At 42.2% G+C, this 25602-nt stretch overlaps 1 protein-coding gene across 3 annotated transcripts in view; it reads right to left on the reverse strand.

The window, feature by feature from the left end:
- The window catches only part of pum3 (pumilio RNA-binding family member 3), a 48083-nt gene that overhangs the window by 11073 nt on the left and 11408 nt on the right, over window positions 1-25602 (reverse strand). For all 3 annotated transcript variants that reach the window (XM_063068982.1, XM_063068984.1, XM_063068983.1), the window contains exons 4-10: window positions 25099-25234; window positions 23242-23317; window positions 21690-21783; window positions 20588-20654; window positions 14489-14663; window positions 11095-11198; window positions 3264-3342 (exon numbers count right to left, since the gene is read on the reverse strand). In XM_063068982.1, the coding sequence (XP_062925052.1) occupies window positions 3264-3342; window positions 11095-11198; window positions 14489-14663; window positions 20588-20654; window positions 21690-21783; window positions 23242-23317; window positions 25099-25234 (731 nt within the window). The remainder of the gene's footprint in view (window positions 1-3263; window positions 3343-11094; window positions 11199-14488; window positions 14664-20587; window positions 20655-21689; window positions 21784-23241; window positions 23318-25098; window positions 25235-25602) is intronic.

Here is a 25602-nt window from a genome sequence, read left to right on the forward strand (position 1 = left end):
CAATAATGCACAAGCAGCCCCACATCATGTGAGACTAAGCGGCCCAGTACTGACCAGATGAGGCCACTTACTGTGGTAACAAGGTAATAGGACTGGATGGCTTGTGAGGTTGAAACAGTGTGGTCTTAAGATCCCATTCCTAAGCATACTATTAGCTAACGTCCAGTTAATCAAGAACAAAGTTGATGAACTAAGTAAGGGCAAGACTGACCTACCAAAGAACTGGAGGACTTCAGTCTGTGTTTCCATTCATGACCAACAAACCTAAGGTGTGCCAGGAGCAACCTGCAATTAACACCATTCATTCGGTGTCTTATCTGGATACAGAATGGCTTGGTATGACAAATACTCTGCATGACTGCAAGATACTGAAGACATATGGGTACAGCTCAGCACATCAAGGATATCAGTCTCCCAACTATAGAGCCTGTGGTACTTCTCACTGCCACAGTAAAGCAAAGACCGTACCCTCCTTGGACATTCTCTCTTCTCCACTCTTGCACTGGGCAGAAGATACAAAAGCTCGAAAGTATGTGCCACCAGGCTCAAGGACAGCTTCTACCCCACTGTAATAAGATTATTAAATGGTTCCCTAGTATGATAAGACAGTCTCTTGACCTCACAATCTACCTTGTTATGATCTTGCACTTTATTGTTTACCTGCACTGCACTTTCTCTGCTGTTATACTTTATTCCACATCGTTATTGTTTTAGGTTGTTTTACCTCAATACACTGTGTAATGATTTGATCTCTATGAACAGTGTGCAGGCAAATTCTTCCACTGTATCTCTATATATGTGACAATAACAAACCAAAGCAAAATCAAACCATTTGATTTGCACCCCACCCAAGATTCTGTACTCTATCTCCTCTTATCACTGGCACAGCATAAATGCTTTGGGTATCACTGACAGGATTAATTGAAAATCTGTGACTATGTTGTGGCTTAGCAGCTGACACTCACCCAAATTTAGAAAGGACAAACTTGTATTTGTACAGTGCCCTTCATATCCCGATCTGTATGTCCCCTGGGCCTTCTCTTCCTTTATAAGTAACCCTTTAAGTACAGTCACAATAGAACGACTCTCAATTTCAGACTCACTCCTTGGTACGAAAGCCTAAACCAGCCTTTCTCAACCCCTTTTTTTCTCCTGGAGGAACACTTGAAATAATTTTCAGGTCTCAGGGAAGCCCTGAATAAAAATTATTATATCCATAGCTCACAATATGTTAGCATGATTAGCAAGTTGTAAATATAATAATCCAAAAATAATTGTCAATGCTCTTTTGAGTAGAGAATGTATTTTCAGGCAACCCTTTGGGGGTGGGGGGAGACAAGTAGTTAAACTTAGCTTACCTTTCTTGAAATTAATCTTTTTCTTTCTCTTTCATAAATTTAAAAAACTCAAATTTCTGTTAAATAACTGGCTTAAGCCAAAACGTGATTTAATTTTCCTAAAGGTAGGTTTGGTAGACTTAATTTAAATAAAGGTTGTAAATTGATTTTTAATTAATGTTATTTTCAGCATGAACATTTATTGACAATCTCCAACAGTAAAGCTACTAAAAACCGTAAGCCAAAGAAATATGAATAAAAATATAGCCCAAGACACAATTTTATACAAGACTTTGAAAAAACATTTTCTTACTAAGTGACATCACAGACAGGCAGGGACAATGAAATAGGACAACTCGGATCACCAGTCCCTGTAGACCCCATTGATAAGCAGCTTTTATTGTAAAGACAGACTTTTTTGTGCCCGTTGTTGCACTAGTGCAGTGAAATGACTCAGAAGTTTGTAATTCTTCATCATTAACCTTATCAGAATTGTCCGTAGGCCTAGCCTAGAATCCTCCTCTTCAAAAATCGCCACATTGGACCGTCTTTAGAATGAAAATTTCTCTCAAACTTTCTACTGTATTGGTTGAGTTTGTACACTTCCATAAGTCAGTCGACGGCATACGAGGGGATGTTGGGGGAGGTAAATCAGGAGGGAGAGGTTGATGTCACAGTTGGACAAGTCCATTCAATGCTTCCTCATCAGCCTATCATGCTCCCTTCTGTGCAATACAGCACTCACCAATTATCAACGGCTTCCCCATCTCACTTCAAAAACTGAGAATGGACTCAACCAAATAAACACGGTCCTACTGCACACAGCCATACTCAGCAATCTAACGAGATTGCTAACAGGGTTGCTTGGTCACTGCCCACTACTGCACGAAGTTCAATAAATTATGTTTTTTTTTTAAATCACAGTCTCTGGCAGAACACCAGTTGAGAAACTGTGGCCTAAGCTGACACTCCAGTGCTGTACTGTGTGTACGGTTCTGTGGATCAACATTCCTTAAAATAAAAACAGATTTTATGGATATTCCTATTTATGGGAGTTTATTCCACCCAAACTTGCAGCTGTAATTTGTTACAATGGTTATAACAACTGCTATTCTCTAATGGCTGTAATACACTTTGGGATATTAAGAAAAAGGAAAAGGCACATCAAATAAACACACCTTTTTCAAGAATTACTCCAAAACTGGATATTTCTGCCCAGAACAAGAGATGTAGGCACTCATTATGCTGCCGTAAGTATATCATTGATCCTTCATGATCATTGGATCAGAATAATGGAATTCCTTGCTTTAACAGTGTCATGTCCTCTCATACAGACTGCAGAGGTTCAAGAATGCAGCTCAACAGCACCTCCTCTGGCACCTTTAGGGACAGCCACTAATAACACGGCCAACATGTCCATTGAAATCATAAACCGTAGATATTTTTTAAATCATAGGAAGACAACCATAAGTACACCAGTGAACCCTACTTAACAGTTTACAGGTGAAATGGATTATTGACTCAGACTTTCTATAATTTATCTGTTTAATATAGCAAGTTGCACTACTTGATAACAAGACAATGCAATTTATTCACAAGTTCAATTAAATGTTTCTCCCAAGTTATGTGTTTAACTTATTAGACCTCTGGGATTTGACAGAACAATGATGGAACAGGCTATGTCACTGGTCACTGAGAACAACAGAGATGGCTTCAAGGTCATTAAAACTTATCAACCTCAGTCTAAATTATTTAGATTTACGTTAAACCAAAGATTCAGACAAGTACTTAACAATACAAAGCATTGAAATAAATCTACCAAGTAGTATTTTTAATGAGGTTAGGAATCACTTTCCAGATTATATACAAATTACAAGTAATCTTACAAAAATTATGACTGTAGATGATTTTGCCATATTCGCTTACCGTTCTCATTTTGTCGGGACAGTATGTGAAGAAATCCAAAAATGCTTTGTGTACCAGTGTGTGCTTTATTACTGCCTCTCTGGAGATGACAAAAATAGAATGATGAGGTTAAAGCACACTCACACTATTAAGTTGGACAATCAGGTGGGTGCAATTACTACAGTGAAAGAACTTTTGAATATTGAACACTGACTAAAAACATTAAATCAAAAAACATGTTTAAAGAATAAAACTGTTAAATTATCACTGCAAACAGTGAAGGGGCAAGTGATGGTGAGGGAGTTTCGGGGGTGAGCCGAGATGGTGTGCTGCAGGAGGTCCAATACCTGTACAGCTGGCCCAAGCAGAGATGTTTGTTCAACTGGCCTGGGTGTGGGTTTGGATTGCTGTGGGCACTGAAAGAAGTCAAGGCCCAGGTAGAGATAATTCAGTGCCCATACAACTGGCCTGGGAGAGAGGCTGGATTGTTCTGGGTGTCGAAAAAAGCTGGGGCCCAGGCAGAGGAGATTTGATACCTGCACAACTGGTCCAGGAGCGAGATTGGATCGCTCTGGACTCCGAAAGGAGAAGTCAGGGCCCAGGCAGAGGAGATTTGGTGCCTGTACCACTGGACCAGATGTGGGGTTGGATTGCTCTGGGTGCCGAGCTGATTTGAAGAGCTTGAAAGTGGCTTTGGGCTGGGCGACAGAATCTGGGCCTGGAGTGAGTCGCTGGGTAGCATGGTCTAGGCCCGGAGGCTTTCAGAGCAGCCGGGTCCTAGTATGATACACTGTCCAGACAATTTAAATGCTGGCCCAGTTCTGAGGTGAGAGCTAATTTCACTCGCTCTCCACAATCTTTACTCCTCTCTCCAAGATGCAGAGCCTTTCGCTGTATCTCTATTGGGTCAATTTAAATGCTGTCCAAGATAGACTGAAAGACAGGGTGCCTGTCAGGATGAGAGACGATTTCATTCACTCTCTGTCATGGCCAATTCCATAGCGCTGAGGCTATGAAGACTGCCCCAGATGTAGTGCTCTGTGCCTGATGAACTATGATGAGATGATAAGCGAGTCTTTGGGCCTTCTCTGGGGTTTGGATCTGAGGACTCAATTTTGGTTTGAAATGCTGTTGTTCACTTCAGTTGTTTGCATGATTTTAATATATTTTTTCTTCCTCTTGTCGGTCTTCTAAATTTTTCCTTTAATTGGGTTCTTTTGGGTTTCTTGCTTTGTAGCTACCTGTGAGCAAGCAAATCTAACTGTTGTATAATTTATACATTCATTGACAATAAATGTACTTGAATCTTATTCTACTTTAAGTTTGCATAGCAAAGTTATACATATTTTATGTGCATAATACTGTATGTTCAAAATAAAGGGATCCAGTCAAATAGCAAGAAGCCATTAGTCAGAATCAATCAGAAAAGGAGCACGTAACCAAAGATATTGATGAAAAGCCAATATCAAAAGAAACTACTTAATACATTTAGAGATGTGTGGTGCACAGGATATTGACTGGTTGCATCAGGACCTGGTATGGAAACACCAATGCTGTCAAATGGAAAAGCCTACAAAAATTAGTGGATATAACCCAGTCCAACACAGGTAAAGCCCTCCCCACCATTGAGCACATCAACACGGAGCACTGGCACAGGAAAGCAGCATCTAACGTAAAGAACCCCATCATCCAGGCCCTGCTCTCCTCTCACTGCTACCATCAGAAAGGTGGTACAGGAGCCTCAGGACCCACACCACCAGGTTCAGGAACAGTTATTACCCCCAACCCATCAGGCTCTTGAACCAGTAGGATAACTTCACTTGCCATATCACTGAACTATTCCTACAATCTATGCACTCACTTTCAAGGCCTCTTCATCTCATGTTCTTGATATTATTGTTTTTTTAAATTTATTTTGTTTTTTTCTTTTTTTTTGTATTTGCACAGTTTGTTCTGTTGGCTGCAGTCTTTCATTGATTCTTTTGTGTTCTCTGTATTTACTGTGATTGCTCACAAGAAAATGAATCTCAGGGTTATATACGGTGGCATATATGTACTTTGATAATAAAATTATGTAAAACTTTGCAGAGAGGTTTAACAACACAGTTCCAGAATCAGGTTGATCTGGGGTAGTGTTGGATCAGGAATTCACCTCTAATGAAACTCAAAACACAGAGGACCATGAGGAACACTACAGACAGTTCAGGTGGAATATCAATGTAGTTTTGAAGAAGGTAAGACAGCGGCTATACTATACTTTATTAGGAGTTTGAAGAGATTTGGCATGTCAACAAATATACTCAAGAACTTCTATAGTTGTACTGTGGAGAGCATTCTGACAGGCTACATCACTGAATGGTATGGAGGGGCTACTGCACAGGACCGAAAGAAGCTGCAGAAGGTTGTAAATCTAGTCAGCTCCATCTTGGGTACTAGCTTACAAAGTACCCAGGACATCTTTAGGGAGTGGTGTCTCAGAAAGGCAGCGTCCATTATTAAGGATGTTCAGCACCCAGGGCATGTCCTTTTCTCAGTTACCATCAGGTAGGAGGTACAGGAAGCCTAAAGGCACACCTCAGTGATTCAGGAACAACTTCTTCCCCTCCGCCATCTGTTTCCTAAATGGACATTGAGTCTTTGGACACTAACTCACTTTCTTTTAAATATACAGTATTTCTGTTTTCGCATGTTTTTTAAAAATCTATTGAATATATGCAATCGATTTACTTGTTTATTTGTTATTATTTTTTATTTTACTTATTATTTTTTCTCTCTGCTAGATTATGTATTGCATTGAACTGCTGCTGCTAAGTTAACAAATTTCATGTCACATGCCGGTGATAATAAACCTGATTCTGACTCTGAATGAGGCCACTGAAGAAGTTGCAAGAAAACAACAATCAAAGGCAATATACATGAGCAGAAATAAAACAAAATGCAGTTTCAAAGGGACAAGAGAATTCCTGAAGGGTCTTGGCCTGAAACATCAATTGCTCATTCCTCTCCCTAGATGCTGCCTGACCTGCAAAGTTCCTCCAGCATTTTGTGTGTGCAAATCTGTATTTCCAGCATCTACAGAATCTCTTGTTTGCAACAGAAGCATGTGCCTTACCCTTTCTTGAAATCCAGCTTGCATTCCAGGAACAACTATGCAGCATGAAAAATCATCCCAGGGTAACCTGGAGCTGCACTGAAGTCTAGAGAAGTCAATCTATTGAGTCACATAGGGACACAAAATAATGCATGATACCACCTCTTTTCTCAGTCTTTTCGGGGTCAAACAAAGAAAATGAATTATCCATTTCTTTAGCATGACCATCCAGGCCCAGCCAAAACTGCATAAGTAATTGGGACAATAGAAATGTTCTGCATTCAGTTTTGCTGATTGCAATGTAAAACAAATATAGCGAAGCTACAGGATTTAGAAGTAATGAGGCTATCATCAGGATTGAGAAGTTCAATTATTGACAAGGCCTACGTTCCTGGAGTATTTATCTATGAAATGGGGCAGCTTGGGGGTGATTTAAATGTATAAACAGTTCTGAAAAGCTGATAAAACAGGCAAACATAGCAAGGACATTTACTTATTGTTGAAATAGATTCAGAAAAATAATTGAAAAGAATGGATGAGAGTGGAATTTTGTTACCCAGAATGGGTGGGAAAGGAATGCTGAATCTGAAGGTCTCAAGGCATAGCTGAATAGAAACCTTCAACACAACTAAAGTATTTAGATGATAATTTCGTAACACTCACAACACGCTGGAGGAACTCAGCAGGTCGGGCAGCATCCGTGGAAACGATGAGTCAACGTTTCCGGCCGGAACCCTTCGTCAGGACTGTAGAGGGAAGGGGCAGAGGCCTTATAAAGAAGGTGGGGGAGGGTGGGAAGAAGGCTGGTAGGTTCCAGGTGAAAACCCCCTAACCCCACTCACCCTGAATATCCCAACTCCCATCTCCCTCCTGAGACCTCCCACTCTTCACCCTCCTCTGACCCCAGCCCCAACCCTTGCCGTGTCTTCACCATCCCCTCTCTGAGGCAGAACGTTCTGTCCTTAGCAAGGGTCTCACTTTTGTCCCCCTCCATCCACACCTCAGTGAGTTCCATGCCCGCCATGATGCTGAACTCTTCTTCCATCGCCTACGTCTCCGAGTCTACTTCTTTGGCAAGGATTCCCCTCCCTCTACTGATGACCCCTTCTCCTGTCTTCAACCCTCCTCCTCCTCTTGGACACCCCACCCGGGCCTTCTAGCTGCACTTGATCTTTTTGTCTCCCAACTGTCGCCGTGACATCAACCATCTCAACTTCACCACTCCTCTCTCCTGTTCCTACCTCACTCCCTCTGAACGCACTGCCCTCCACACTAATCCCAACATCACCATCAAACCCGCTGACAAAGGCGGTGCCATAGTAGTCTGGCAGACGGACCTCTACCTCACTGAGGCCAAACTGCAGCTCTCTGACACCTTCTCTTAACTTACCCCTGGAACAGGACTCCACCAAAAAAACTCAAACCATTGTCTCCCGTACCATCACCGCCCTTATCAACTCCATCCTTAGCCGCTAAACTCATAATTCCCACACCCCGTACCGCTCAGTTTTACCTCCTCCCCAAGATCCACAAGCCTGACTGTCCCGGTAGACCCATAGTCTCTGCCTGCTCCTGTCTCACCGAACTTGTGTCTGCCTACCTGGACTCCATTTTGTCACCCATAGTTCAGTCCCTCCCCACCTACATCCGGGATACATCCCATGCCCTCTACCTCTTCAATAACTTCCAGTTCCCCCGTCCCAACCGCTTCATTTTCACTATGGATGTCCAATCTTTATACACCTCCATTCCCCATCAAGAAAGCCTCAAAGCCCTCCGCTACTTCCTAGATAATAGACCTCACCAGTTCCCCACCACCACTACCCTCCTCCGGTTGGCGGAACTGGTTCTCACACTTAATAACTTCTCTTTTGGCTCTTCCTACTTTCTTCAGACTAAGGGTGTAGCTACGGGAACTCACATTGGTCCCAGCTATGCCTGCCTCTTCGTTGGTTATGTGGAACAGTCTGTGCTCCAAACCTATTCTGGTACTGCTCCCCAACTCTTCCTTTGGTACACTGACGACTACATTGGTGCTGCTTCCTGCACCCATGCTGAGCTCATTAATTTCATCGAATTTACTTCAAACTTTCACCCAGCCCTCAAATTCACTCGGTCTATCTCGGACACTTCTCTCCCCTTTCTCGATCTCTTGGTCTCCATCTCTGGAGACAGACTGTCCACTGACATCTTCTACAAGCCCACTGACTCTCATAACTACCTCGACTATACCTCCTCCCACCCCGCCAAATGCAAAAATGCCATTCTCTATTCCCAGTTCCTCCATCTCCGCTGCATCTGCTCCCAGGATGAGGCTTTCCATTCCAGGACATCTCAAATGTCCTCTTTCTTTAAGGATCGTGGTTCCCCTGCTACCGTCATCAATGATGCCCTCACCTGCATCTCCTCCCCACTTTGGCCTGCACCCCATCCTCCTGCCACAACAGGGTCAGAGTTCCCCTTGTCCTCACATACCACCCCACCAGCCTCTGGATCCAGCGCATCATCCTCCGCAACTTCCGCCACCTTCAACAGGACCCCACCACTAAGCACATCTTTCCCTCTCCACCACTCTCCATTTCCTACAGGGATCGGTCCCTCCGCCACTCCCTGATCCACACGTCCCTCCTCACGGATCTCCCACCCGGCACTTATCCATGTAAGCATAAGTGCTACACCTGTCCCTACACCTCCTCTCTTGCCACCATTCAGGGCCCCAAATAGTCCTTTCACGTGAGGCAACACTTCACTTGTGAGTCTGTCGGGGTCATCTATTGCATCCGGTGCGGCCTCCTCTACATCGGTGAAACCCGACGCAGATTGGGGGACCGCTTCGTCGAGCACCTCCACTCCGTCCGCCACAACAGCCAGGATCTCCCAGTAGCCACCCATTTCAACTCTGCTTCCCATTCCCATTCAGATATGTCCATACATGGCCTCCTCTACTGCCATGATGAGGCTAAACTCAGGTTGGAGGAGCAACACCTCATACCGTCTAGGTAGTCTCCAGCCCCTTGGTATGAACATAGAATTCTCCAACTTCCGGTAATTCAACTGCCTAGCACCTCCCTCATGGTTCTGCCTCCTTGTACTACCCATTGTGTTTTCCCCTATTCCTTCTTCACCTATCCTGCCTATCATCCCCCTGCTTCCCCTCCCCCACCCCTTTATCTTTCCCCTTACTGGTTTTTCACCTGGAACCTACCAGCCTTCTCCTTCCCACCCTCCCCCCGCCTTCTTTATAGGGCCTCTGCCCCTTCCCTCTACAGTCCTGACGAAGGGCTCCAGCCCGAAACATCGACTCATCGTTTCCACGGATGCTTCCTCCAGCGTGTTGTGAGTGTTGCTTTGACCCCAGCATCTGCAGAGTATTTTGTGTAGATGATAATTTCACTTGCTCAGGGAATTGGAAAGTAAAAATTAGCCTCAATACCTCTTTTTGGCCAGTGATAGAAATATCTAAATAGCTTCCTTCTGTGTCATAACTTTCTACAATGTTATGATTAATTTTGAAAGTGTGTTCAAGTTGATAGATTATGTAAAATTATAAACCACATTAGCAAAGTGATGGGTGGAGGTACGATGATGCTAGACAGCAACTTCTTTGAGCTCATCTGCAGAAACAGCTTAATTTCTACCTTTAAAGTCTCTCTCTCCCCTTTTCAAGGTGGATAGGGTTCTGTCAAAGACCCTGAACTAGAGCTACACGCAAACTTTGGTTCTTTGTGGTGATGGAACCTACTCCCGGGGCTCAACGACCAGCCGTTTTTCTATATCCTAAGGACGCGGCCTAGAAGATGACTGTGCCTTCGGGGTTCCGAGGCTTTGTGGTCCTGATGACGAGCCAGTTCTATGCCGGTGCTGCCGACTGAAGCATTATGGAAAAAAACAGAATATCGGGAGCAGCGGATCAGTTGTCGGACAGTTCTATACTCGGTCAATCTCTCTCGATGGTGAGGGAAGAGTTTGTTGCCAATTCTCAAGTCAGAGAACTCAGAAAAGCAAGTGACTTGACATGCTTTACACCATAAATCAGTGAGTGTTTTTTGTCTGTCTTGTTTATTAGGGACAGAGTGATCCTGTGGTATGTTGAATTGTTGGGTGAACGGTTAGTTTTTGTTGTACTCCAAGTCATGATCTTTCTCGGGGGCTTTGCAATTGCTTGCTTGATGGGTGGTGGGTGCTGAAATAAATGGGGGGAGGGTTGTTGCTCTGCTGCTGCTTGTGCATGGGAGGGGAGAGTGGGGGCATTGAGGTTCTAATGTTTTTACTGTCACTCATTCTTCGAGGCACTCTTCTGTTTTTGTGGATGTCTGAGAAGAACAAGAATTTCAGATTGTATATTGGATACATTCTCTGATATTAAATGAAACTGTTAAAAAAAGATGGAACAAGGCTGGCTGGCCAGATTTTTTTTGAAAGCTCCTGACATAATTCTTTATTAGTTCAATAGAGCATGAAATTGAACTCTAAAAATAAATGAGGGTATAGCATACAGAAGAGCAAAATGTTATAGAAGAGATATGATACTCTCTTGGGTTTGCCTTTTCCTTCACCTTCATGTCCAATGAACGCTATGAGCTGGACTTTTTATAAAAAAAACTTTCATATCAGTCAATAGGTTGAAGTCAGCAAATATCAGAAAATTCATTCACATCCTTGATAAGAGAAAACATTATTTTGCAAAATAATGCAGAAAGGTCACTGATTTCAATGGAATTTAAATACGATAACTTATAAAATCATTAATAGTCATCTTACTTTTGTGCCATAGGTGTGAGGATCTTTTTCATTTCTTCCATTATTCCTTCTCGTTTGTCAGGATTAGACTCCAGCACTTTATCCAATGTTGAACAAAATGATGACTAACAGACAAAAATGTTAACGATTTATTAAAATAAAATTGACTAAAATCTTTTAGAAATCTGTTTCAGAAGAAGGCATCTTAACTAAATATACAGGGAAATACAGCCCAAGCTATATAATATAAATTCATTAGTAGTGAAGTCAACATAATATTTTTCTTCAATGGTTGAAATTTCCTTCCACAATTTTACAGGTAGACATTTCTTAATTACTATGAAAATTGCTTAAGCCAATTTAGTGCATTAATGTTTTACATTTGTTCTTATTCATATTTGAGCAGTAATCTGAAGGCCAGAATGAATAAAATTCTGTAATTTAGCAGGAATAATGTACACAAGCCTACACCTGAATAAATTTGTAAGGGGAATAAAAAAATACTAATTCATACTTATGCTGATACTTCCAACATTAATCTTGAGGAAATTACATTTACTGCAAAAGTAACCAGAGAATGAAATATTTAAAAACTCATAAACAAGAGAAAATCTGCAGATGCTGAAAATCCCAGCAACATACACAAAATGCTGGAGGAACTCAGCAGGCCAGGCTGCACCTATGGAAAAAAAGCACAGTTGACGACTGAAACGCCAACTATGCTCATTTAAAAACTCATTACATACTTGTCTAGAGAATAAGCTGCACTATTGAGAAAGTGGCTAAAATATCCATCCTTAACCACAAGTTACAGCATGCAAAATCCATTCCATATGCTATGTGCAAAAAAATTAATAATTGTATTAGTTAAATTTATTACAATCACCAACCTAAACTGGATTAAAGCAGAACATAGTGCCTGCAAACTGCAGTCCAATACACCAAACCTGTAGGATCCTAGCGTTCACTGCTGCATGCTGCAATATTGATTGTTCAGAATCAGTTTTATTATCACTGACATGGGTTGTGAAATTTGTTGCTTTGCAGGAGCAATACCTAAATATTACAATAAATTACATATTAAAAAATCAATAGTGCAAAAAGAGAGCAAAACAGTGAGGTAGTGTTTTAGGGACCATTAAAAAATCCAATGGTAAAGGGGAAGAATCTGCTCCTATAACATCTTCAAGATCCTGTACCTCCTTACTAGTGGCAGTAACCAGAAGATGGATTGTGCTGGATGGTGAGGGCCCTTCATAGTGGATGCTGCTTCTTGAGACATCTGAAAATGACTTTGATGGTAGGGAGGCTAGTGCCCATAATGAAACTGGCTAAGGTGAAAATTCTAAATGTGATAATGATACTGTAATCCTATGGATTTCACATCTGCATACAATGATGCAATCAATCAGAATACTCTCCACTATACAACTGTAGAAATTTGCGAGTGTCTTTGAGTGTCTCCTCAACCCCCGAATAAAATATACCCAACAGTGAGTCTTTTTCGTAATTTCATCAAAATGTTGGGCCCAGGATAGATCTTCAAAGATGCTGACACCCAGGACTTGAAGCTGCTCACCCTTTTTGCTGCTGACCCCTTGATGAGAACTGCTGTGTATTCTCCTAATCTTCCCCTTCCTGAAGTCCACAATTCATTCCTTTGTCTTACTGACATTGAGTGCAAGGTTGTTATTACAAAACTTCTCAACTAGCTGAGCTTGCTCACTCCTGTACACCACCTCGTCATCATCTGAGATTCTGCCAACAGTTGCGTTATCGATAAGTAGATAGATGGCATTTGAGCTGTGCCGAGCCACACAGTCATGAATGTGGGCAAAACAGAGCAATGGGCTAAACACACATCCTTGAAATGTGCCTGTGTTGATTGTCATCGAGAAGGAGATACTATTTCTGATGAGGAAGGCAAGGATCTAGTTGCAGAAGGAAGTACAGTGTCCCAGATTTTGAAGTTTGTTGATTAGTACTGAGGATGCTGGTGTTGAACGCTGAGCTGTAGTCAATAAACAGCAGCCTGACATAGGTACTGCTGTTGCCCAAGTGGTCCAAAGCCAAATGGACAACTAGTGAAATTTCAGCGTCTGCTGCAAACCAGTTGTGGTAGTAGGCAAACTGCAGTGGGCCTAGGTCCTTACTCTGACAAGAGTTAATTCTCAAAGCACTTCATCAAAGTAGATGTGACTGATACTGGGCAATAGTCGCTGAGGCAACTCACCCTGCTCTTTGGGCACCAGTATAATCGTCGTCTTTTTGAAGTAGGTAGGAACCTCCGATTGCAGCAGTGAGAGACTGAAGATAGCCTTGAATACTCCAACCAGTTGGGTTAGCACGGGTTTGTTATGCCCTGTACACCATTAGGGCCTGACACCTTGTGAGGGTTCACTCCTCTTGAAAGATGTTCTGATACTGATTTTCGTGTAATAGTTCAGTCAGAAGGTGAGATAATCAGGACACACAAACATGTGCTTGCCTCGGTGGTTCTACAACATCCTATTCCCCACGTACTAAATAGCAACTGGACTTTTCAAATACAAGCCCTTTCCTATGGTCAGATGGAACTTAGACAAGTTACAGAGAATACAGGATACTGGTGTGCCATACAAAAATAAAAATCTGAGAATCACTGGTCTGCATTGTGTTTGAATATGGGTGTCAATTACATGGTGTAGTAATACAGAAGGAAGGACTGCACAAGAATAAAGAAACAACTGACAGTGAGGCTTATAATGGAGAAAAGGTGGAACTGTTATTTCCTAAGCATCTAGAGTACAAAAAAAAATGCTGTTTTTCAAAAGACTGGCCCTCAGCTTTGGGCACACTGTTATAGGAAAGACACGCTTAAGCTGAAAAAAATGAAGAAAAGATTTGAGGATGTTGCAAGGACCAGAGAGACTGAGTGATGGGGAGAGATTACCCAGACTAGGTCTTCATTCCATGGAATATTGGAGAATGTGAGACTTATAGAAAAGTTTAAAATTATGAGCGGCATAGATAAGGTGAATAAGAACAGTCTTTTCTCCAGGGAGTGCAAACCTAGGGGGCATACATTCAAGGCAAGAGGGGAAGATTTTAGAAGGGACTCAAAGGAGCAACTTTCTCATGCAGAGGATGGTGAGTACATGGACTGAACTGCCAGAGAAAGTGGTTGAGGCAGGTACGACAGTATCATTTAAAAAGCACTCATGTAGGTACACAGAGGGGTGAGGCTTAGAGGATATGGGCCGAGTGCAGGAAATTGAGATAGATGGGTGGGTATTGGGGCGGGCATGGACTTACTGGTTGAGATGCAAGGCCTAGATCTGTGCTGCATTGCTCTGACTGTGAGTTAGAATGACATAGTGAGAATGGATTTTTTTTACTTTAAGGAGCAGCAGACAGCAAATGGGTTAAAACTTACCTTGCAAATCATGAATGTATTTCCATATAGCTCTTCAGTTAACATATTCCTTTGTTCTAATACTGCTTTGTCATTATACGCATATTCCACAACCGCTGATGCCTCGGAATGTCGCAGCAGCCTCTTCACTTCACCTTTGAAGCTTTTAATTACCTCAGCTACTTGTTTCTTATTTCTATAAAAAGAAACCGCACATTAAATCTAGGTTTTACTCAATAACTCGCATTGCCAACAAAAGATTTTCTTTCATAACTTCACATTTAGAATTTTCACCTATTACGCAAAATCAATTAATTTTGAAAAATATATTTGCTAACAAATGAATCAAGATTTAGTTGAGATTAATGAAGAGTAATTGACATTTGTCTTACTCTGACAATACAAAGTCTAAGTGTTATTTGCTAAACTAGACAGCACTTTTAAATTATCCTCTGATTTATAGTTTCACTTGTATGTGAACATGTTGACTGAGCTGCGCGTTTATGGTCTTCAGCACAATGGGTCTAGGAGGTGAGATATCTATAAAGACCTGAATTACAGATTTATGCACTATTGGGCCTATACCAGTGGTCCCCAACAACCGGGCCGCAAAGCATGTGCTACCAGGCCGCGAGAAAACGATATGATTTGGCGGTAGGAGTCAGCTGCACCTTTCCTCATTCCCTGTCACGGCCACTGTTGAGCTTGAACGCATGCGAGTTCATTACCCGCGCGTCATCTGTGTCAGCGTGGGAAGGAGATCAAATGACGGCGGGCTGAAAAGTATGTTTGACATAACATCCCTGCCGGCATTCTGGATCAAAGTCAAGGCTGAATATCCTGAGATAGCCACGAAAGCATTGCAAAAGTTGCTTCCGTTTCCAACATCATATCTCTGCGAAGTGAAGTTTTCTGCGATGAATGCAATGAAAACTAAATTGCGGAATAGACTGGACATAAGGAACCCCCTTCGAGTATCGCTGTCTCCCAACACCCCTCGACGGGACCGTCTTGTTGCAGGAAAACAAGCCCAGGGCTCCCACTGATTCAGCGATATTGGTGTGTTGTAATGCTTTTATACACTCATACGAGGAAAATATGCGCTGTTTACTATCCAAATGTTACTTAAAATGTTATGATGCTATTGACTTATAAGTGACTTATATAACCATATAACAATTACAGCACGGAAACAGGCCATCTCGGCCCTTCTAGTCCGTGCCGAACGCTACTCTCACCTAGTCCCACCGACCTGCACTCAGCCCACAACCCTCCATTCCTTTCCTGTCCATATACGTATCCAATTTTTCTTTAAATGGTAATATCGAACTTGCCTCTACCACTTCTACTGGAAGTTTGTTCAACACTTTCTTCAAGCTCCCCTGTCCTCCCCTGATAGTGGACTTATCACTATATTCATGCGAGGAAAATATGCGCTGTGTATTTAATATTAAATTCGTTAGATAAACCCTTATAGAAACGAAATTGAGTGTATTAGCCACTTCACCTATATTCCGGCGGTGATTAACACCCCCCTCCCGAACAGAATCGCCAAAAACTTTTGCAGTAAAAAAATCATTGGCAAGTACACGCATGTGCACTGGTACCCGCGCAAGACTTCATGGTGATTGTAGTCTTTCTCTGGGTAAACACAAGGTATTTGACTGCTCCTCTTGTCTGTTGGCAACCCAACCCCCGGCCCCCACCCCCCACCCCCCCGGGGTCGGCCGGTCCACAAGAATATTGTCAATAATAAACTGGTCCGCAGTGAAAAAAAGGTTGGGGACCCCTGGCCTATACCGTGTCTTTTGTCTGCTCAGGAGTATACCATGCTGATGTGATTAAAAAAAACAAAGGACTTAACATTTCGGAATCACAGGTACAAGCTCACTCCCACCTGTCACATTTCAATACATTAGAAGCTTAAGTGGAAAGCGGCCAGTGCATGAGTGGGCCAGTGAAGGAGTGGAGCTTTGAGGCTTTGACTCGAGAGTTTCTGGCAGTTTTGGCAGTTGGTCTGTGCAATCAAGTCAATCAAGATTTGAATAGATCAGCAGAAAGCCATTGATTAGACAATCAAGATTTGAATAGATCAGACTCAGCAGAAAGCAGCTGATTGGGCAGTTGAGGTCAGGTGACCAAACATTTTGAAAAGCTCAAACAGATAAATAGAGGGATAGCTCAAGTGAAGCGGCCAGTGCGTGAGTGGGCCAGTGAAGGAGTGGAGCTTTGAGGCTTTGACAAGAAGAGGCAGAGGACAAGCTCGCTCGCAGTTAGTTTTTACATTGTCTCCTGAGATGGTGATGTGCCTCTTATGTGAGATGTGGCAGTCCTGGGGGAACTCTCCTCTCCCGCAGTCACATCTGCCAAAAATGCATACGGCTGGGCGATCTGGAAGACCCTGTAAGGATTCTGGAGCAGCAGCTGGATGACCTTCGACTCATAAGGGAGAATGAGGCAGTCATAGATGAGAGCTACAGAGAGGTAGTCACACCTAGGCTGTCGGAAGCAGGTTGTTGGGTGACAGTCAGAGGGGGGAAAGTGAAGGTGAGCAGACAGGTAGTGCAGAGCACCCCTGTAGCCATTCCCCTGAATAATAAGTTTACGGTCCTGGATACTGTTGGCGGGGACGACTGACCAGGTGTGAGCCACAGTGGCAGGGCCTCCGGCACTGAGTTTGACCCTGTGGTGCAGAAGGGTGGGACAGAGAAGAGGAGAGCTGTCGTCATTGGAGACTCTATAGTCAGGGGAGCAGACAGGAGATTTTGTGGACGTGAGAAGGACACCCGCATGGTTTGTGCCTCCCGGGTGCCAGGGTCCAGGATGTCTCTGACTGGGTGCACGACATCCTGGTACGAGAGGGAAAGCAACCAGAAGTCATGATACATGTTGGGACCAACGACATAGGCAGAAAGAGGGATGAGGTCCTGAAGTGTGAGTTTTGGGAACGAGGCAGAAGGCTGAAGAACAGGACCTCAAAGGTGGCGTTCAGGATTGCTGCCAGTGCTACGTGACAGTGATGGTAAGAATTGGAGGAGATGGCAGTTGAATGCGTGGCTGAGGAGTTGGTGCAGGGAGCAGGGTTTTAGATTTTTAGATCAATGGGATCTCTTCTGGGGAAGGTGGGACCTGTACAGATTGGATGGGTTGCACCTGAACTCAAGGGGGAGAAATATCCTTGCAGGTAGGTTTGCTAGAGACTTGGCTGGCACCAGGGCAGGAATGGATTCTCAATATTCCTGGATTTCAGTGCTTTAAAAGGGATAGAGAGGGCGAAAAAAGGGAAGGAGGGGTGGCATTACTGGTCAGGGATACTATTACAGCTACAGAAAGGGTGGGTAATGTAGCAGGATCCCCTTTTGAGTCAATATGGGTGGAAGTCAGGAACAGGAAGGGAGTAGTTACTCTAATGGGGGTATTCTATAGGCCCCCGGGTAGCAGCAGAGATACAGAGGAGCAGATTGGGAGGCAGATTTTGGAAAGGTGCAAAAATAACAGGGTTGTTATCATGGGTGACTTTAACCTCCCTAGTATTGATTGGCACCTGATTAGTTCCAAGGGTTTAGATGGGGCAGAGTTTGTTAAGTGTGTCCAGGACGGATTCCTGTCACAGTATGTGGACAGGCCGACCGGGGGAATGCCATACTAGATCTAGTACTATGTAATGAACCGAGTCAGGTCACAGATCTCTCAGTGGGTGAGCATCTGGGGGACAGTGACCACCGCTCCCTGGCCTTTAGCATTATCATGGAAAAGGATAGAATCAGAGAGGACAGGAAAATTTTTAACTGGGGAAAGGCAAGTTATGAGGCTATAAGGCTAGAACTTGCGGGTGTGAATTGGGATGATGTTTTTGCAGGGAAATGTACTATGGACATGTAGTCGATGTTTAGAGATCTCTGGCGGGATGTTAGGGATAAATTTGTCCCGGTGAGGAAGATAAAGAATGGTAGGGTGAAGGAACCATGGGTGACAAGTTAGGTGGAAAATCTAGTCAGGTGGAAGAAGGCAGCATACATGAGGTTTAGGAAGCAAGGATCAGATGAGTCTATTGAGGAATATAGGGAAGCAAGAAAGGAGCTTAAGAAGGGCCTGAGAAGAGCAAGAAGGGGGCATGAGAAGGCCTTGGCGAGTAGGGTAAAGGAAAACCCCAGGGCATTCTTCAATTATGTGAAGAAAAAAAGGATGACAGGAGTGAAGGTAGGACCGATTAGAGATAAAGGTGGGAAGATGTGCCTGGAGGCTGTGGAAGTGAGCGAGGTCCTCAATGAATACTTCTCTTCGGTATTCACCAATGAGACAGAACTTGATGATGGTGAGGACAATATGAGTGAGGTTGATGTTCTGGAGCATGTTGATATTAAGGGAGAGGAGGTGTTGGAGTTGTTAAAATACATTAGGACAGATAAGTCCCCGGGGCCTGACGGAATATTCCCCAAGCTGCTCCACGAGGCGAAAGAAGAGATTGCTGAGCCTCTGGCTAGGATCTTTATGTCCTCGTTGTCCACGGGAATGGTACCGGAGGATTGGAGGGAGGTGAATGTTGTCCCCTTGTTCAAAAAAGGTGGTAGGGATAGTCCGGGTAATTATAGACCAGTGAGCCCTAAGTCTGTGGTGGGAAAGCTGTTGGAAAAGATTCTTAGATAGGATCTATAGACATTTAGAGAATCATGGTCTGATCAGGGACAGTCAGCATGGCTTTGTGAAGGGCAGATCGTATCTAACAAGCCTAATAGAGTTCTTTGAGGAGGTGACCAGGCATATAGATGAGGGTAGTGCAGTGGATGTGATCTATATGGATTTTAGTAAGGCATTTGACAAGGTTCCACACGGTAGGCTTATTCAGAAAGTTACAAGGCATGGGATCCAGGGAAGTTTGGCCAGGTGGATTCAGAATTGGCTTGCCTGCAGAAGGCAGAGGGTGGTGATGGAGGGAGTACATTCAGATTGGAGGATTGTGACTAGTGGTGTCCCACAAGGATCTGTTCTGGGACCTCGACTTTTCGTGATTTTTATTAACGACCTGGATGTGGGGGTAGAAGGGTGGGTTGGCAAGTTTGCAGACGACACAAAGGTTGGTGGTGTTGTAGATAGTGTAGAGGATTGTCAAAGATTGCAGAGAGACATTGATAGGATGCAGAAGTGGGCTGAGAAGTGGCAGATGGAGTTCAGCCCAGAGAAGTGTGAGGTGGTACACTTTGGAAGGACAAACTCCAAGGCAGAGTACAAAGTAAATGGCAGGTTACTTGGTAGTGTGGAGGTGCAGAGGGATCTTGGGGTACATGTCCACAGATCTCTGAAAGTTGCCTCACAAGTAGATAAGGTAGTTAAGAAAGCTTATGGGGTGTAGCTTTCATAAGTCGAGGGATAGAGTTTAAGAGTTGCGATGTAATGATGCAGCTCTATAAAACTCTGGTTAGGCCACACTTGGTGCACTGTGTCCAGTTCTGGTCACCTCACTATAGGAAGGATGTGGAAGCATTGGAAAGGGTACAGAGGAGATTTACCAGGATGCTGCCTGGTAGAAAGTATGCATTATTATCAGAGATTAAGGGAGCTAGGGCTTTACTCTTTGGAGTGAAGGAGGATGAGAAGAGACATGATAGAGGTGTACAAGATAATAAGAGGAATAGATAGAGTGGATAGCCAGCGCCTCTTCCCCAGGGCACCACTGCTCAATACAAGAGGACATGGCTTTAAGGTAAGGGGTGGGAAGTTCAAGGGGGATATTAGAGGAAGGTTTTTACTCAGAGAGTGGTTGGTGCGTGGAATGCCCTGCCTGAGTCAGTGGTGGAAGCAGATACACTAGTGAAGTTTAAGAGACTACTAGACAGGTGTATGGAGGAATCTAAGGCGGAGGGTTATATGGGAGGCAGGGTCGGCATAACATTGTGGGCCAAAGGGCCTGTACTGTGCTGTACTATTCTATGTTCTATGTTAATAACTTGAGATTACAGCCCTGACAAAGCTTCAATGAGTGGTAGAGTTGGCATAAACCTGTGGGACAATTTACTGTGATATTTTAAAACCAAAGAACACTGGAAATACACCCCAAGTCTGCAGAAACAATTAACTCCAAAGTTTCTGCTAACATCTCACGATTTCTAACACAATACTTACCCATACATTAGAATTTTTTTCACAATATGTCTGCCATACTTGGATTTACTCAAGGCAATCAGATGCTCTGAAAAGAAATTACAAGGTAGAATTAACTGAAAGGAAAAAATTATTTTGTATTCATTTACAGTATGAGTATTGCTTGGTAGGCCAGAATTTATTGCCCATTCTTAAGTGCTCTTGGGAAAATGGCAAAGCACATTCTTGAATCTCTGCAGTCCTTCTGTTGAAGGGACTCTGCTGGGCAGAGTTCTACGAGCTGCGAATGGAATTGAATATAATCCAATCAGCAGTAAGCATCTTGACTTCTGCCCTTGATGAAATTGTCAAGGTGGCTGGATTTAGAGCATTACCTAGAGAAACTCATTTTACCAGGGCATACCATGGTGTCAAAATGGCTGTTGTACTGCATCTATAGTAGTACTGTAGTGGATAGTGCTTAGCGCTCACTTTCAGCTTCCACTACTGGCAAAAAGGAGAGCTGAATGTGTAAATCCCTCCCTGCCAGTACATAACTTCTCCAACAGCAAGCCTCATGTAGTGCCTCCTCGCTGGCGCAACACGGAAACTGAACTACAAAGGACAGGGAGGAGATCCGCCCTCTGCACACGTAGCACGCCGACCCACGAGCACGTCCTGGTGCTCGTGAACCTGCTCCCCAGCCATGGGTAAATAGCCCCAGTGCCTTGAAGGCAGCCTCAGAAGAGATGAAGGCTACGGGAATAAACGCTGACAGCAAATCTGGAGTGGAGGCCCTATGGTGGCTGGACGTCACTGAACATCTTTTTGGCAGCTCCTGCAGCTAAGCTGGTGCCAACGTATTGCTTCATAAGCTTTCTTTTGGACTACTCTGGTGAGGCCGAGAGAGGAATCTTTGACAACTGAGCATCCAAGGATCTTGAGACAGATGGATGCCAACCAACTGATGCCATACTTGGTCAAATGATGCATTGTTGTCAAAAGCACTTTTATATCACCATTAATTCAGCTCTTTGATCCATATCTGAGATGAGACAAAGGTCTGGAACGAAGTGGTCCTGACAAAATCAAAACGATCAGTGGTGTGAAGATTATTGGCAGAGAGCATACAGTTTTAAAATACCTTTCAACTCCTCAAAGGCCTCTTGCCTTTGTTCTTCATCACCAAACTGAAGATAACACTGGATTATTCGGGCAGAATCATGTGAAAATGCAATCTGCAGAAGACAATAAAATAATTCAAGTTTAAAAAAAGTCAGAGATTTACGGTAGAATTCCTTTTTCATGTGAATTATTATGGATTCAATAAAACACTAAAATAAAAATCCCAGTGTTTTACAAAAGGAAACAGCATTGCACTTTCAACTTCATTTTCCCTCAACATTATAGAACTGGCAACATGGTTCTGGAAATCACTTATGCAAATGGATCCCCTGTGACAACACTACCATAGACAACAGTAAGCTGTGTTAATTTGACTTCAAGGCCACAAATTCTATATGCTATATGTAAAAACACCCAAAGTTCAGTATTTAATTGGAATCTAAAACACCATGTTCAGTGGATAAAACACAAGCACAAACATTGAACACCACACAGCAGTGTTCAGTTAAGTCTTTATATTATACAGTGCAAAACACCAGGACAGATCTTTCAATGTCCTGAGATTGACTGTCATCTCTGCCCTCTCCATGCTGTAATTTTGAAGAGAATTTTGCTGGCGGTTTGATGTTTATTTTTAGAAGCTTTTTGTATGACGCATGACTCCGGGGTTGTACGCCTAATGGGTTCTTTTTTTTTCTCACTTTTCTGCTTAGTAGTTTTTTTTTGGTTATCACAAATTTTTTTCAATTTTTAAGATAATGTCTTTTTTGAGACATTGTAAGTGTTGTTAGTTCAATGTACTCATGTTATTTTTTCTGTATAACAATACAAAGATTTGAAAAAAAAAGAAAGAAAGAAAGAGAATTATCTTCTGAGGGGTCAACTCCAAGCTTATCAGAATAGCATAAGGAATCTCACAGCAAACAGCCAGCTGTGCTGACAAGAACAGTATTGGCATTCAGTCATTCAAAACTGCTCAGAAGCTGTCAAAAAAAAATCTTAAAATTGCAAACACACAAACACTTCAAAACTATAAAAAGCCCTATTTAACAATCCTAGCAAGCAAGGTCTCCCTTTTTATTCAAAAGGGCCTGTAATACATTTACCAAGTTAACCCCGGAAGGAGCTCAGGAGGTATATTCTCCATTTTGAGAGTTGGGACATCTATGCAGGTTTGCACTGCCCTGACTCCACAAGAAGTCCCAGCCAGAAATCCTGTATCTCATGCTGCATAAAAGATTCTGCCATCACCTCCACTTAAGAATTGTCCAAATAAGGATATATCCACTGCAGGCTTCATCTGAACATCTGTAGGCCTCAGTGGAAATTTTACCCAAATGTATTAATTTCAGATGAAATGTAGGCAGTATCATTTTCACACTTTCAGATATAATTAGCCCGTAATTACTGAAATGGTATTGTTGATACACAAGTTAAGCTATAGTTTAAAAACTAAAGATAATTACTTAATTACAAATATCCCAATATTAAATACGATACAAAAACCTGCATTAGATATATCTTAAATCAAGCACTATGACTAATGAAAAGCTTAAAGTAAAACAACATACATTTTTAATATTTCCATGGACTAGATCCTGCAATTCTTTCATAAGTTCTGCTTTTTTCTCTTTACTGCAGTCTTTTCTAGAAGAAAAAAAAATCAGTGTAGTTTTCTAAGCTTCCTTCCAGGAAAACTATTGTCAAGTGGCTAAATGCTAAAAGGTTAGAGCTAAACCAATTTTATTGTATTTTGATTGTAGACAGCAGTATTGTAGACCCAAGTATTGCAACACAAATGGTTCATAATTACATTGTGGTACCATAATCTACAACTGACAGACAAAAAATGAATTACTCCATTCCCTATTATAAAAAGTAAAGGATCAATGATAGGATGTAAATTTTAATTTTATTCATTGAAGATTTGAAATTATTCTTAATCTGCAGTTAACAAAGGTTGATAACATGCAAATACTGATTACTTTATTAATAATTTCCTTTCTGTAGCAAGTTTAAACTTTATAAATATATTCAAACTGAACCTATTAAAAATGCGGCAGTTCTTGGTAAACAAAGAGAAACATGATACATGATAATAAAGGCTAATGGAATGTTGGCCTTTATTACAAAGGGAATTGAGTACAACAGCAAGGAAATCCTTTTCCATTTGTACAGGGCCCTGGTGAGACCACACCTGGAGTATTGTGTGCAGTTTTGGTCTCCAGGGTTAAGGAAGGACATCCTGGCTGTGGAGGAGGTGCAGCGTAGGTTCACTAGGTTAATTCCTGAGATGTCTGGACTGTCTTACGCAGAGAGGTTAGAGAGACTGGGCTTGTACATGCTGGAATTAAGGAGATTAAGGGGGGATCTGATTGAGACATATAAGATTATTAAGGGATTGGACAAGATAGAGGCAGGAAATATGTTCCAGATGCTGGGAGAGTCCAGTACCAGAGGGCATGGTTTAAGAATAAGGGGTAGGCCATTTAGGACAGAGTTGAGGAGGAACTTCTTCTCCCAGAGAGCTGTGGAGGTGTGGAACAGATTTGTGCCTCAGAAAGTAGTGGAGGCAAATTCTCAGGATGCTTTCAAGAAGGAGCTAGATAGGTATCTTACGGATAGGGGAATCAAGGGTTATGGGGACAAGGCAGGAACCGGGTATTGTAGTAGATGATCAGCCATGATCTCAGAATGGCGGTGCAGGCTCGAAGGGCTGAATGGTCTACTTCTGCACCTATTGTCTATTTTATAGGAAAATACCTATGATAGGAATTAATTTAAAACCCAGATCAAAGCAAACATTGTGGAGAAATCAGCATCAACTTTACATTAGATGTATTAAAAATAATTTTGAAAAGTTTTATGGAATAAATTTTAAATATAGAACTGCTATTGTGCAAAATTACGATTAAAAGTAAAACTATTAATTTCATAGTCTGATTTTCATTTATCCTGTTGCATTAAAGTTACAAATTTATTGAACCAGTTTTGATCCTCCATAATAACAGCAACCCAGGAAGAAGAATAATCTACTGAGAATCTGAGCTGACTCAACAGCAATGATATTAGGATAACATCAAAGGTGAACTTCATATTGATTCAGATGCTCAGCACAGCTATCTCAGAAAGTGACTAAAATGGATCTATATATTAAACTAGTTAATATAAATTTAGCTGAGGTAACCTATCACCCAGTGTACCAAGAAATCTTAATAGAAAAAGTGCAAATAAGTTCAACAATGAAAATCATACAGAAGCTTTCTAATCAGGCCAATGCTTAATTTATTTGAATTAGGATCAAGAGACAAGGGTACTGAGCAATGCGGTCTTCAACTTGCCATTAAGAGTTTATTCAATATGCAACATCACTTTAAGTGGACATTTAATTGCTACAAGTGTAAAAGATTAATTTGAACTGAAAATACCTTCTTACACTTTCCCAGATCTGCTTTGATCGGTTTATTAGATCATAATTAGTTTTCTTGTCCTGTTGTCTGTTCACTTTTAGTTCCTTCTTTTGTTTTTTGAAATCATTCCACTTGGGTTTCTTTCCAGCCGTTCCTAAAATGACAAATCATTGTTTTAGAAATAACATTTTAAATATATTTTAAACTACTATGTACTGATTGCCACAAAAAAAACCCAAAGGATGATGCACCATAAAGCCATGTCTCTGACATACTCAATAATGTATTATATACTAGACAACTCTCCAGCTTGGCATGTAGGAGGCTAATCAGAAAATCAGAGTGAAGTTGATGGGTATGTGAGAGGAAACAGGATACCGAAATGATTGGGTAATGAATGGGATTTCTAAAACAGCTGGCATAGATTTAATGGACTGAACAGCATCTTTTAATGCAAAAAATATGAATATTTGAGAATGAGAAAAGCACCAATAATGCCTGAGGTTGTCAATTCCAATGATT

The sequence above is a fragment of the Mobula hypostoma genome, chromosome 16 (assembly GCF_963921235.1).
Source record: "Mobula hypostoma chromosome 16, sMobHyp1.1, whole genome shotgun sequence".
NCBI classification, from domain to species: Eukaryota; Metazoa; Chordata; class Chondrichthyes; order Myliobatiformes; family Myliobatidae; genus Mobula; species Mobula hypostoma.